At 52.5% G+C, this 12,835-nt stretch overlaps 1 protein-coding gene across 2 annotated transcripts in view; it reads right to left on the bottom strand.

The window, feature by feature from the left end:
* Positions 1-9,625, bottom strand: part of KSR1 (kinase suppressor of ras 1) — a 147,901-nt gene extending 138,276 nt beyond the window's left edge. For both annotated transcript variants that reach the window (XM_068529954.1, XM_068529953.1), the window contains exon 1: positions 9,226-9,625. In XM_068529954.1, the coding sequence (XP_068386055.1) occupies positions 9,226-9,456 (231 nt within the window). In that variant the 5' untranslated portion in view covers positions 9,457-9,625. The remainder of the gene's footprint in view (positions 1-9,225) is intronic.
* Between the last annotated feature and the right edge of the window lie 3,210 nt (positions 9,626-12,835).

Raw genomic sequence — 12,835 nt, 5'->3', positions numbered from 1 at the left:
CAAGTCAACCTCTCTGCACCCTCAGTTTCTTCACCTGTAAAACGGGAATAACAGTAGAACCTTCCTCACAAGGTCGTTGCAAGGAGTAAATGTCACATAAAACTCCTAAGAAGGGGGCCAGGCACGGAGTAAGCTCTCGGGAAAGGTCACGTATTGCGACACACCTACTTAATAACATGTATAGATATTCATTTTGAAAACCACACATCCATTTGATCAGTTACCTGGGGAAAATGAAAAGGGGTGGACCCAGCCCCTATTTCTGAGCCCTCGGGCAGCAGTGTGGGAGCCGCGTGTCTGTCTAGTGCACCCGGAGTGGTCCCAGCCAGCCCAGGCCTCCACTGGCCAAGGAGCTAGAGAGAGCTCCTCCTTTCAAAAGCCAGCACCAGAAACAGGAAGCTGCTTCCTTTCCTTTCCATTCTGAGCCAGTATTTCCTTTTTTGTTTCAAAAAGCATTCCTCGTCTGCAGCCCAGCCCTTCCCCTGCCCTCCGCAGCCCCAGCCTCAAACACACCCACAGACATTTGCACTTCTCCTGGACTGTTTGCTGCCCACCATGGGGTCAGGAGGTTCCTGGCAGACCCTGAGTGAGTGTGCCCTTGGCACCGGGCTAACTGGCCAGTGGGGCCAGGAAGAGGTAGGACGCGAGGACCCCAGACATATAAACCTCTCTGGGTACGTCTGCCTCATCTTGTTGGGAGGATTAAGTGAAATCTGTCTCTAAGTGGGTAGTGTGGTACCCAGAACACAATCTGTCTCCCTTTGGAAAGTACCTCCCTTGACAAAAGGCAACTTTGCACAGCTAGATAAGTGTATGGGGTCACTAGCCTCTCCTCAACCTACCCGATTTTAACTGGAACCTCAAATGGAACCTCAGTATCATAAAAACAACAGTAGTTGAAACTACACCTACCATTTCTTGTCTCTTCCCCGTTCATGTTTTCCCAACTATGTTCAGAGGAGAGAAGATGCCCTGGACAAGTAAGTTTGGGAATCCTTGCTACAGGACTTCTCAGAGCCTTTAAAACACTAATCTTCATCTTCAGGAATCACCAGGAGGGAAATAGCTGATTCAGCTACCTGAAGCTTTCTTTCACAAGAGCATCTCACAGAATACAGTATAAGAAAGGCTGCATTAAGCCCTTTCAAGGGTCCCAGACTGGGAGGGGGGAATCGTGCCCCATGCGTGAGAACACTCAGGTCACTTTTTAAATACGACCTGTAACTTTCTTTTTCTGGCCAGCAAAACTCTGCGTACCATGAATGAAGCTGGTTCTGCTAATCCATAACAAAACCCAACCCAAGTGAATGGGCTCAATTGGGACTCAATACCTCCAGGTGCCTTGTCAAAGAAAAGCTCCACCACTCTATAAGCAGCTTATCTCATCAGCTTTGCAGAAAGCAAAACCCTCATGATCAATATATTGCAGATTCATGTCTACAGTTTATGCTGTATGAAAAGTTATTTTTCCTAACCATGGCTGATCTATTCCACATAATGCATTATGTTTTCTCCCTTGGCCCTGTTTTAAATTTTAAGCACAACTCTTAATTCATTCTTGCAATTATTCTGAAGGCGGAAAAATGAAAGGGGGGAGAAAAACGGCAAGCAAACAGGATGACCTCAGCTCCATTATTTTCAAAGGCAATCCGCCCAGTTAAAACACACAGTTTCCCACCAAGGCCAGGATGACAGAGAAATACAGATATATATAAATATATAGGTTTTGTATGTGGTGGCAGTTTGAATTAAAACTTCTTCAATGCAGATGAGAAACAATCGTTAACTGGGAATAAATGACAAAGCATTTTTGATCCCAACATCTGTCCCCAGGGTATGGTTCTGCATGCCCACCTGGGGTCTGGAACAGGGGAGAATGTCATATGGACACAAAGGCACTGGATTAAAAGGCTGTATCTTCTGGAAGCAAAATGGTAAACACTGTATAATGTATCACGGTATTGAATGTAAAATCTGCACAAATTTAGGACATAAACCCAACCCTTATAGGAGAAGATGTTCACCCACCCAAGTCCCAGAGGATCTTTCACTGGAAGGATGAGAAGCCCTTGAAAGTACGGTCAGGTCAGGTTCAAAGACTCAGACAGGCCACCTGGGCTGAGCCAGCCCACTGGGCAAGCTGGCTTTCAAAAAAGGCCCCACCCACTGGACACCCCAGACTACTCCCCAAGAATCTCTCCAGTCCCCAGGGTCCCTAAGACACTGAAATGGGGCTGGGAAAACAAATCCATTTGCTTCCTCCTGCAGGAAATGCCTTGAGGCTGAGGACCCCCTCCCCCTTCCCCCAACATAGCAGGGTGGGATAGCAGGCTGCTGTTTTGCCGTTGGTCAAGGTGGTATAATGTCTCACTCCAGGGCGTGAGCTCTCAGGTCTGACTCCCCACTCAGTGCTCCTTTATAAGCACCTGTCTCTCCTCCACTCTTTGTTTTGTTCAGGTTAGTAACCGAATATGTGTTCCTGGCAAGTCACTTCCCCTTTGGGCACTGTTTCCTCACCTGCAGATGAGAGGGCTGGACCAGATGAGAATTCCAAGACCTTAGTAGCCCACTTACCTTAGGAACCCATGACTCTATTAAATCAACCCCAAAGCCAAGGCACCCCAAATAGTACTCTGACCAATATTTGTGGCTGGTGATGAAACCGAGCTTACAGTTCACTGAGATGCCTTTCATGAGCCTCAAGTGACGGAAACTTCACCATATGGCTGTGCACTGCCCAGAGGTGACCAGTCCCTGGACACAGAGCCCTGACATGCAGCCCCCGCTTTGCTGCATGGGAGCAAGGAAAGATCCCTTTTCTAAATGGTCAGTGCACGGCCCCCCCTTGCTACGGGTAACCACAAAACTAGAATCCGTAATCCTTGACCCAGAACCCAGAACCTCAGCCACAGGGCCCACGTCCTGTCTCCTGTTCACACTCCTCGCCCTCAAGGTGGACACAGATCCAATGGCAAAGGGGTAAACGCGTGAAGGCTGCCATTTTGTAAATCCTGGCACTCCTGCTGGGGAGCGGGGTGGGGGAAACATATCAGGCCCTAAAGATTTCGAAGAATAGGGCTGCCGTTAAATGTGTTAATACACTTTGACCCAGCAAATTCCACTTCTAGGAACGCACTCATGCACTCACTGCAGCAAGGTTTATAACAGCAAGACATGGAAACAGCCTGAATGGCTGACAAGTGGGGACAGGTTCAATGAATTTATGATATGACCACACGATGCAGCCACGACCAGTGATGGTGCATATCTGTGGGTACTGGTGCAGACAGAAGACATTTACAAGGCAATGAGCACGGTGAGCTCCACGAATACATTCGTGTACTTTTTTTTTTTTTTTAATTTGGCTATGCCGGGTCTTAGCTGCGGCATGCAGGCTCTTTAGTTGCAGCATGCATGTGGGATCTAGTTCCCTGACCAGGGATGGAACCTGGTTCCCCTGCATTGGGAGCATGGAGTCTTATCCACTAGACCACCATGGAAGTCCCCATCCATCTACATTTGTATGCAAATGCAGAGGATAAAAACACTAGAAGAATTTATATAGCCAAATGTTAACAAGAATTAACTCTGAGAGGTGGCATTATGGGTGGTTTTTATTCTTTTATTCAACTGAATTTTCTTTTTAATAGTGAGCACATATCATTATGTGTATTTTAAAATATTTTAATACAACTGGAAAGTTAAAGAATGTAGTGCTTACCAGAGGAATGACGCATAGAGGATAAGGCAGGTATCCATTAAAACAATTATGAGTAAGATGATCTCTAGGCAGCTTCTCATTTCTCAGAATGAGACCAACCCAGAGCGATTGCATCACAGTTCGCTGACAGGGACGCATCTTTGAGGACGTGCTGGCCTGCACTTTAGGGAAGCGGCCCCCAGCCCGAGCGCAGAGGCTGCACAGCCTGGCGTGGCCACCAGAAGGCCCGGTCACCTGGAACTGAGCCACCAAGTGGCCCTGGGCCAGCCCTTTTTGTTACCGGCCACTTCCTTGGGCTCAGCCGTCACAATCCTGACCAGAAACCGTCCCCTCCACTATGGTTTCTAGAAGCTGTTGCGAAGTTCAGAACATGAGTACCGAAGACCGGTCAACCCAGGTTCCACCACCTACTAACTCAGTCTCTCAGTCCCTCTGAGCCGCAACGTCCTTATCCGCAGAATGGGGAGAAAACCTCACAGGGTCCATGTAAGCGTTAAATGGGGAACATATGCCAAAAGCCTAGCACAGAACAGGTGACCGAGAGGGTTTCTCTTTCCACGTCTGCCCTCACTATGCTCGAAGGGCCTTCCCATGACCCCGAATGCACCTCTACGCAGCCTTCCCTTTGAACTGAACGTAGAAAAAGATTCCAATCAGCCTTTTCTGAAAGGATGTCCTTTTTAAAAAGCATAGCTGAGAGAGACTTGGCCACAGGCATTGTTACTTCCCACCACCAGCACAACCACTGCAGACACAGCCACCAAGGACCAGGGCCTTTGCAGTCCCTCTCGGGACCACAGCGGCCAGGCAGGTCCAGAACACTTGCGGTGGGGAATGCGGCTTTCCTGGATTTTGAGCTAACCTGGCGGGGAAGGAGGTATTCCCATCATTGTCCCCAGGCAGCAAACCAGAGGCCTCCTGGCACTCAGGCTAACCTGGGCTGCAGATCTGATAAGGCCTCCCTCCAGCGCCCCGCAGGCCTCCCCAGTCTTGGGAACTACAGGTCCCTCTCCAGACTGCCTCCGAGGATCGCCGGTGGCAAGTTTCACCAGGAAAAAAATTGCCAAGGCGAAAGCAGACACCAAGGGAAACAGTGCCCCAGCTCTGGCTCCCTCCGGGGACAGCTGGAGTGAAAGCCTCCAGCAGGAGGTTAAAACTACGGGGTAGAGCAAAAGCAGAGAAAAGCCCCACTCCGAGGCAGGGGCTGGGTGGGGAGAGGGAACCCAGGCTTCACTCTCATTTCTGCCAGGGGCGTGTGATGTGGGACACGTTGCCACCAAGACTCTGGGAATATTTCCCAGAAAAGCAGGAGTTGGACTGGACAACCATCCGGTAATATTCCCAATTCCAAACTGCTCTCAGCAGGCCATGGTACTGGAGTCACTACTGTTCGCCTGCCTCCCTCCCCCATTAGACTGAAAGCATCCTACCTGCCTCAGAATCCTTGCCAAGGGGGTGGCAGTGGGCAGCTCATCAGGCAAATCAGTAATAACTGCAGGTTTGTTGAGGGAATGCACGTCCATGCACGCCCCAAGTACTTGCTCTGTGAGGACCCACGGCACCCCTCTCCTTTCCCAGCACTTCCACCATCCAGGTGCTCCGAGGGGCAGGGGCGGGGACCACAGGCAGAGCTCAGGCCCTCCACACCACAGGGTTCTGACCTCTGCCACAGCAGAGCTGAGCGAAGGTCAAGGCCCTTTGGGGACCCCTTTCTCTAGGTCAGCTTGCTTAGGAGGGACTTTTCTCCATAAGAGCACCAGATGGGAAGACTCGGTGTGGCAAGGCCTGTCTCTGGAAAGTACCAGGAGGCTGGCAGGATAAGGCAAAGTTACAGTGCCCACAAAACGTGCATCTTCGTGAGGCACCACTATCTCCCCACTGCCCGGCACAGAGTCAGCCCAAAGAGGATGCACAAATGAGGGAATGAACTGGCGTGGGGCTCCAGGCCCAGCTGTGAGGCCAGCCGGGGTATCCCTGTGTGAGCACATCTGGGGAACGAGAACATTCCACCTTGCCTCGGTGGAGTTCTCAGGGCCTGATGGAGATAGGGCAGCAGGTTCTGCTGGGATGGAGTGGCCTCCCAACTTCTGTTTACATATTCAGACTCTGGGTTCAGATTTTATCCCCCTCCGCTTCTCATGTCGAGAGAAAAAAATACACGTGTGATGAAGGTTGGCGGATTTCCAGGAAACCTTCGGAGACTGAGAAGGGTCCAGCACACTGACTGGCAGGTAGGAGGCAGACATTAAGCCCTGGCTCCTTCCACTCTTTTGGATCCAAGCTGGACCACTGCGTGGAGGAGGGAAGGGCAGCCGGACACGCTGACCCCCAGACATCATCCGACCTACAATCAGGCACCAGCAGTGGGGCCGGAGGTCAGGGACTTCCCGAGGCACCTCACTGAGTGCTTACTCAATGAGGACCAGGGTGGGCTGGGGTTCCTCAGATTCTGTAAGTCTGGCGGGCTTGCGTAAGCCAAGCCCTCTGGTCAGCCCCTTCTTCAAAAGCCAGGAATCCAATGTTGCAAGTCCTGTCTCTGGGGGCCCTGGCCTGGAATGTGAGAGGAGCCTGCAGAACAGGAAAGAAAGCTAGAATGGACATCACCACTACCCTGCCTGACCTCAGCACAGGCTGCTGGGATTGTTTCCTGGCCTGTCTCACCCACCTCTAGGAAATAAGAGCAAGTTGTCAAAGTGCCTTCCCCTAAATGTGGCCTGTGGCATGAATGCATTGGACCCTCACTAGGAAAGTTCACGGGCAGAATCTCTTGGTAGCAAGCATGCGGACTTACAGACTCACGACAAGGTTGCGGGCTTAAGTAGTCTCATGCCCATTTTACAGATGGGGAAGCCTGAGATTCAGAAGTCATGGGACTTGACCAAGGTCAGACAGATAGAACCAGGGCCAGATTTCCAAGCCATGGGCTTTCCGCCTGCCACACTGCCCCAAAGGTCAGGATTCTTTGAGTAATAAACTTTCCCCCTATTTTATCAGTCTGGTAAATCTGGATTTTAGAACAATTCTTAATCATGGATATTCTTACACAGAGGTGTGTATAACAAACATTTGATTCAACCCAACTGAGGCCCCTTCACTAAACCACAGAATTTAGAGCCACGAGAGCCCGCAGAGACCCACTCCAACCCCCCTGTTCAAGTAAGGAGGCTGAGGCCTAGGGAACTAGATCCTGGGGTATAAAGTCCCATTCCCCCAAACAGCCCAGGTCCTGCCTTTTCAGGGAGTAGGGTGGACCTGAACCTACAGCATAGTGGAGAGGACAGGGAGCTGGGTACTTGTTCCCCTTCCCACTGCAAATCCCCTTTGGACCTTTGGATGGGTTTCTGGCTGCCAGAGCCGATCATCCAATAAAACACTCAGAAGGGAGGCCACCAAATAAACCAGGTCAGAGACCTAAATAAGGGGATGCTCTGTAGTGTCCTGATGCCACACCTTGGTAAAAATGAGAGACTTTGGAAGGCAGCGTACGGAGAAGGCAAGGCGCCATTTCCAGAGAAAGAGCCACACTTTTTCTCCTGGGTCCCATCTGCAAGCCAAGAGCACTTCAGAGCGACATGGGGACAATCCAAGAGAGGCCAACAGAGAACGTTCTCTCATCCCAACAACACAGCGGTCCAACAAGACACATGCTGCCGGACAACGAACCCTCCTCCCAGAACGAAGCCACACAGGCCCCCTATTGTGTCAGTTTAAAAACTGAACTTTGCTGGGCAAACACACCCGGCTGTGTTCAAGAAACCAGTTTCTCTAGCCACTTGGAAAACAGCAGCATGCATGCAGGAGGGACTGGGGCGGGGTGGAGGGGTTGCTGGTTGGTTTGTTTTTTAAGTAAAACCCTGGTCAAAACTGCTATAGCGACTGTAACAAAAATAATAATAGCCAGCACTGATTAGATGCTTCCCATGTCCCTGGTTTTGTAGCTTTTAAGAAAATAAAACTGAAGGACAGAAGTCACTCCCAAGGGGACTTCCCTGATGGCGCAGTGGCTAAGAATCCACCTGCCAATGCAGGGTACATGGGTTCGAGACCTGGTCCAGGAAGATCCCACATCCCACATCCCACATCCCGCAGAGTAACTAAGCCCGTGTGTCAGAACTACTGAGCCTGCGCTCTAGAGCCCGCGAGTCACAACTACTGAAGCCCGTGCGCCTAGAGCCCGTGCTCCCCAACAAGAGAAGCTACTGCAATGCGAAGCCCGAAGAGTAGCCCCCGCTCGCCACAACTAGAGAAAGCCCGCGCGCAGCAACGAGGACCCAACACAGCCAAAAGTAAATAAATTAATAAAAAAGAAGAAGTCACTCCCGAGCATTTTGGATCAAACAGGGATTCAGGCGTGTGGTGTGCACAGAGGACTGGGTCTTGTAATAACTGCCACAAATCATCCGCTGGCCCTATGATGGCTAGCAGAGGCAATCAGCAATAAGAGGGTGTGGAGGGTTTAGGATGAAGAGTTAAGGTTCTAATAAAACAAAACATCTCCAGATCTGCAGCAGGCCAGATGTGACAGTGCCAGGTGGAAAGAGGCAGAGCAGCTACTAAGTGGTGCCTGGAATTTCACAGTCTTCCCAGCCTCTGGACAAAAGCAAGTTGGGAATGCACTAGTTTCCCTCTATTATGTATGAGGGAGGGGGAGACTCCCCCTTCGGAGAACCCAACAACCCTTTCGGCTGATTCTTTCAAATCCTTTTAATACTGCACTTCCCAGCTATAATTTGAGACAGTAGGGCCCGCATATCTTATTTCTTCTTTACGCTGGAGGCTGTCTCCACCAGAAAACCCCTTAAATAGTGTCATCTTCCCATCAAAGCCTTTGGTCCTCAGCACAATTGTTCCTAAACCAAAGTCCAAAGCGGGGGGGGGGGGGGCGAGGGGGTGTCGGTGGGTAGAGCAGTGAAACGCTGTGGCAGTGCGAAAGAGAAGCACCCAACGTCTGAAAGGCAAAAATGCAGTTTCATCAAACACTGATAAGCGGCAGACAAGAACCTGGAGGAGAGCAAAGGAAGAGACAAGACAAAGTCTCGGGCGTGAGGGGAAGGCAGAGAACGACGGGCCTGCGCTCACACTTCAGGGAGACCTCCTCCCGCCCAGTCACCCCGGTCCACAGCTGCTGGGCTCAGTCACCCAGGGAAAAGTCCAGCACGTGACTCAGTGGGAGAATGAGTCCTGGAGCCGGGCGAGCTGGAAATGGGGTGGGGGCGGAGGGGGGGGCGACAGGGCATGTCCGTACGCCGCTCATCCCGCCGGCGGGCTCCTCCAGCCTCCCTCCCAGGTCCCACTACGCCCCTCCCCCCAAATCCCGCCCAAGGTGAGGGGCTGGTCCCGGGTCCTCCGGCCGACGCAAAGGAGGTGACCGGGCTCAAGGATGCAACTGGGGAAGGAGTGACCTGGAGCAGCGAGGGAGGCGCTGGGGCGCTTCCCGGGCCGCCGACCCCTGCCTCCTCAGACCCAGCGCGGGCCCCCGTTTCTCCGGCGCCGCGGCCCCTTACCTCCAGGGTCCGAATCTCCTGCTGGGTGAGGTCGTTGGACACGGCGCACTTGGTGCGCAGCCCGCGCAGGCTGCCGATGGAGATGTCGATGAGCTTCTGGAGCTGCCCGCACTGCTGCAGCGCCCGGCTGGCCGCGGCCCCGGCGCCCCCATCCGCGGCCGCCGCGTCCCCCCGGCCGCCGCCCTCCTTCTTCTCCCCCATCGCCGCCGCGCGCAGCGCCGCTCTATCCATGCCTCGGCATCGGGGCCGCGGGGTGGCCGAGGCGGGGAGCCCGGGGGCGCGGGCGCCTCGGAAGGGAAGCCCTGAGCCGGGAGGGCTGGCCGAGGAGCGCCCCTCGACGCTGCCGGAGCCAGGACGCGAGCCCGCCGGCCGCCGAGCCCGCCACTCCCTCCCGCCCAGCCGCGGCGCCAAAGCGAAAGCCGCCGCGACCCGACGGCTGAGGCTCCCGGAGCCTTTAAGTGGCAGCGGGGGCCGGGTCAGAGCAGCTGGGCATGCTGGGACTTGTAGTCCCCGCCGCGCACCTGCCGCCGCCCCCGCCCTCGGGGTCCCAGGCGGCGCCCGCGCCCCTAGGTCCCGGCCTTCCCTTCCGCTGTGGGCACAGGCCGTGCGGGAGCGCCCCGCCTCTGCGCCCCGGGAGTGGCTGCTTCGCGCCAGCTCCTCCCCCGGCGCCCGAAGCCTGGGGAGCCTCATCTCCCCGCCCGCCCCCCGCCTCCTCCCCATCCCTCCGCCCGGCTGGGGACTTCCCACGACCCCCCGGATGGGGCGAGGTAGGAGCCGGCGGCCCTTTGGACGGGAGGAAGGTTCGCATCCTGCAATTCCTCGACCGCAGCGGAACCCTGGAAGACGGGGACAGTGGAGGTTTCAGAATTTCTGTGTGGGTTTAGGGGCCGCCATCTAGTGGGAAGGGGCCTAAGGTACTTGTCCTGTAGGTGGTTCGCAAAGTACTGGACTCCCGATTGTCTACGCCAGAGGAAAAGCTCGGGCTTGGAAAGACGTAGGGCTTTCTTCTAGATGCTATTTACCCACCAATGTAAGGGTCCCATCCCTCCGCCACCTCAACCCAGCATGCCAGCCCAGACGCTTGGGGTGACGCCTTGATTTGTCGTGTGTTTGGGAGCGCTCTAGAGCAAACCGACGGTCCGGGTTCAAACAGTCTCTACCACTGCCTAGCTGTGACTTTAGGCAAAGTTGGCTCACCTCTGAGTGTCTTGAGTTTCCCCATCAGTCAAAATGGGGTGATAACAGTACCTATCTGATAGGGTTCATGTGAAGAATGAGTTAATGTGTGTACAGCACCTAGATTGATTACTGCCACGTGTAGGCACTAGATAAAACGTTAGCAGTTGTTACTGTTCAGCCTCGGATCTCCTAAGCGTGCCTCCACACGTGAGCAGTGGGCATGGGCGAAATACCCACCCCATCCCTCACCCTCCCCTCCCACCTCCTACCACTTCCCCTGAGCTCAATTATCTGCCTAAACTGAATAGACAAGACTCTGATCAAAGGTCCCACACATCCATACTTCCAACATCTGCCAACCAGAAGAAACCTCTCTCCTAAGCTCCTTGGGTGCAGAAGCGGCTGGCTAATTTATCTTGGTATCCTCTTCACAGAGCCCAATACAGAGCATGGCACACAGCAGGGGCTCCAGAAAGCTGTGCAATCCAATTCATGAGTTCTTAAGACAGGTCCTCTGCCCTGAAAGAGAAACTGTGTAACAGTGGCTCTCAAACTTGAGAGTGGATCAAAATCTCCTGGAGGGCTTGTTAATCCACAGAATGATGAACCCCACTCACAGAGGTTCCCTCCCGCTCAGTAGGTTGAGGATGAGGCTGGAGAATTTGCATTCTAACAGGTTCTCAGGTGATGCTTATGCTGCTGGTCTGGGGGCTGAACTTTGAGAATCTTTGGCGCAGACAAAGGTCACAGAACAGGAGAACTATCTCAAGGGCCGATCCATAACCAGGCTGCAGCCTGGTTGGTTCAGAACCTCTGTTTGTTCAGCAGCCAGAGCTGCCAGGCTAGCGTGACTGGCTCACTCTGACTTAATTCACAAGAGCTTTCCTGATAAATGCCTACTCTGCAGTTACAGCAAGCTTGTAAATGGGGCCTGGTCAACACATTTTTCTGCAGGGCCACTTTACGTGGAAGCCATATCCTGCGAAGGGCCACTGCCAGCCTGTGGCATCCACACCTACCCATGCCGTGATGGCAATGGTGTCAGGGCTGGAGACTGGACAAGCCCCAGATCCCTGGCTACTCTCCCGCCAGGCCATGCAGCCGGTCCCTCTTCTGTGGACACAGTCTTCCTTCTGGTTGGTGGAGAGCATTCAGTAAGCCACAGCTTGCCTTCCCGCTTCATCTCAGACGCACTCCAGCCTTCTCAACTGGGTTTGGGTGTCCTGTCGGCCACCCGTTCACAGAACTGCCTCTTAGAGATACAGAAAGCAAGGATTTTAAGATAATCCCTTCATTCATCCTTTTAACATTCCATAAGTATTCATTAAGTGTCTACCTATGTGGCAGGCCCTGTTTTGGGCTCTGGGAAACAGTAGTGAACAAAACAAAGATCCTTACCCTCCGGGAATTTATATTCTGGTGTGAGAAGACAGAAAATAAATAAAGAGAATGCACAGTGGGTTAGGGGGTAACAGGTGCTGTGCACAGCATAAAGCCTGCAAGGGGACAGGGAGTGTGACGTTTCAGAGCTGTTTTAGAGACTGGGGTTCTCAGCATGGTCTCTGAATCACTGTATGACCTTGGGCAAGTCTCCTAACTCATAGCCCTGATCCTCATTTGCAAGATGGAGATTATATGTTGTGAGGATGAACAGAGATAGTTATGCAAATGATGGTCACAAAGTAAGGGTTCCACATATTTATTTTTATTTATTCAATAAATAAATTCATAATAAATTCCTTCCCCACCTTCCAGAGTGAGTCTCCTCTAGTGAGATGAATTCGTCTATCAGGTGATGATTCTTAGGTTTGGCTTCAGCTCTTGAGACTTTTTCTGTGACACCCTCAGTACAGAAAGTTCGCCTCTTCCTTCCTCCCTCCCCTCTGCTTCAGGCACCTCTGTTAGCATCACTCTAAGTTTCCCCAGCTTGGACTCCCCTACCTGCATCTCAACACCCCAGCAGCCATACAAGCACATTCATGAATAGACCCACAAACATGACAAACCAAGTTTTTATTCGCGTGAAACAAATGTGAGAATGAAGACAGGTAACTAACAAGTTAACAGGTAACTAACAATACAAATATATTGCCAAAATAAATAAATTCACAGAATGATAAGTGCTATGAAGGGGGAAAAAAGCAAATAGTGATAGCAAATTCGCAGGGGATGAGGTGCTTCGTTAGATGAAGTGGTCAAATAAGTACTGTCTAACTGATCATTGAACTAAGATCTAAATAAAGAAAAGGAGCCAGCCGTCTGGAGCTCTCGGAAAGGGGCATTCTAGGCAATGGGAACACCACGTGCAAAGGCCCTGAGGCAGGAGCAAGTTGGCACACTCCAGGAACAGAATGAAGGCCAGCTGGTGTTGCTACAGCATGATGCAAGAGAAAAACGGGTTGGAGATGACGTGGGAATGCTGGGCAGAGGC

This window comes from Eschrichtius robustus, chromosome 20, assembly GCF_028021215.1.
Source record: "Eschrichtius robustus isolate mEscRob2 chromosome 20, mEscRob2.pri, whole genome shotgun sequence".
Taxonomy (NCBI): Eukaryota; Metazoa; Chordata; class Mammalia; order Artiodactyla; family Eschrichtiidae; genus Eschrichtius; species Eschrichtius robustus.
Note: the sequence above shows the minus strand (reverse complement) of the source record. Positions and strands in the feature narration are given on the sequence as shown.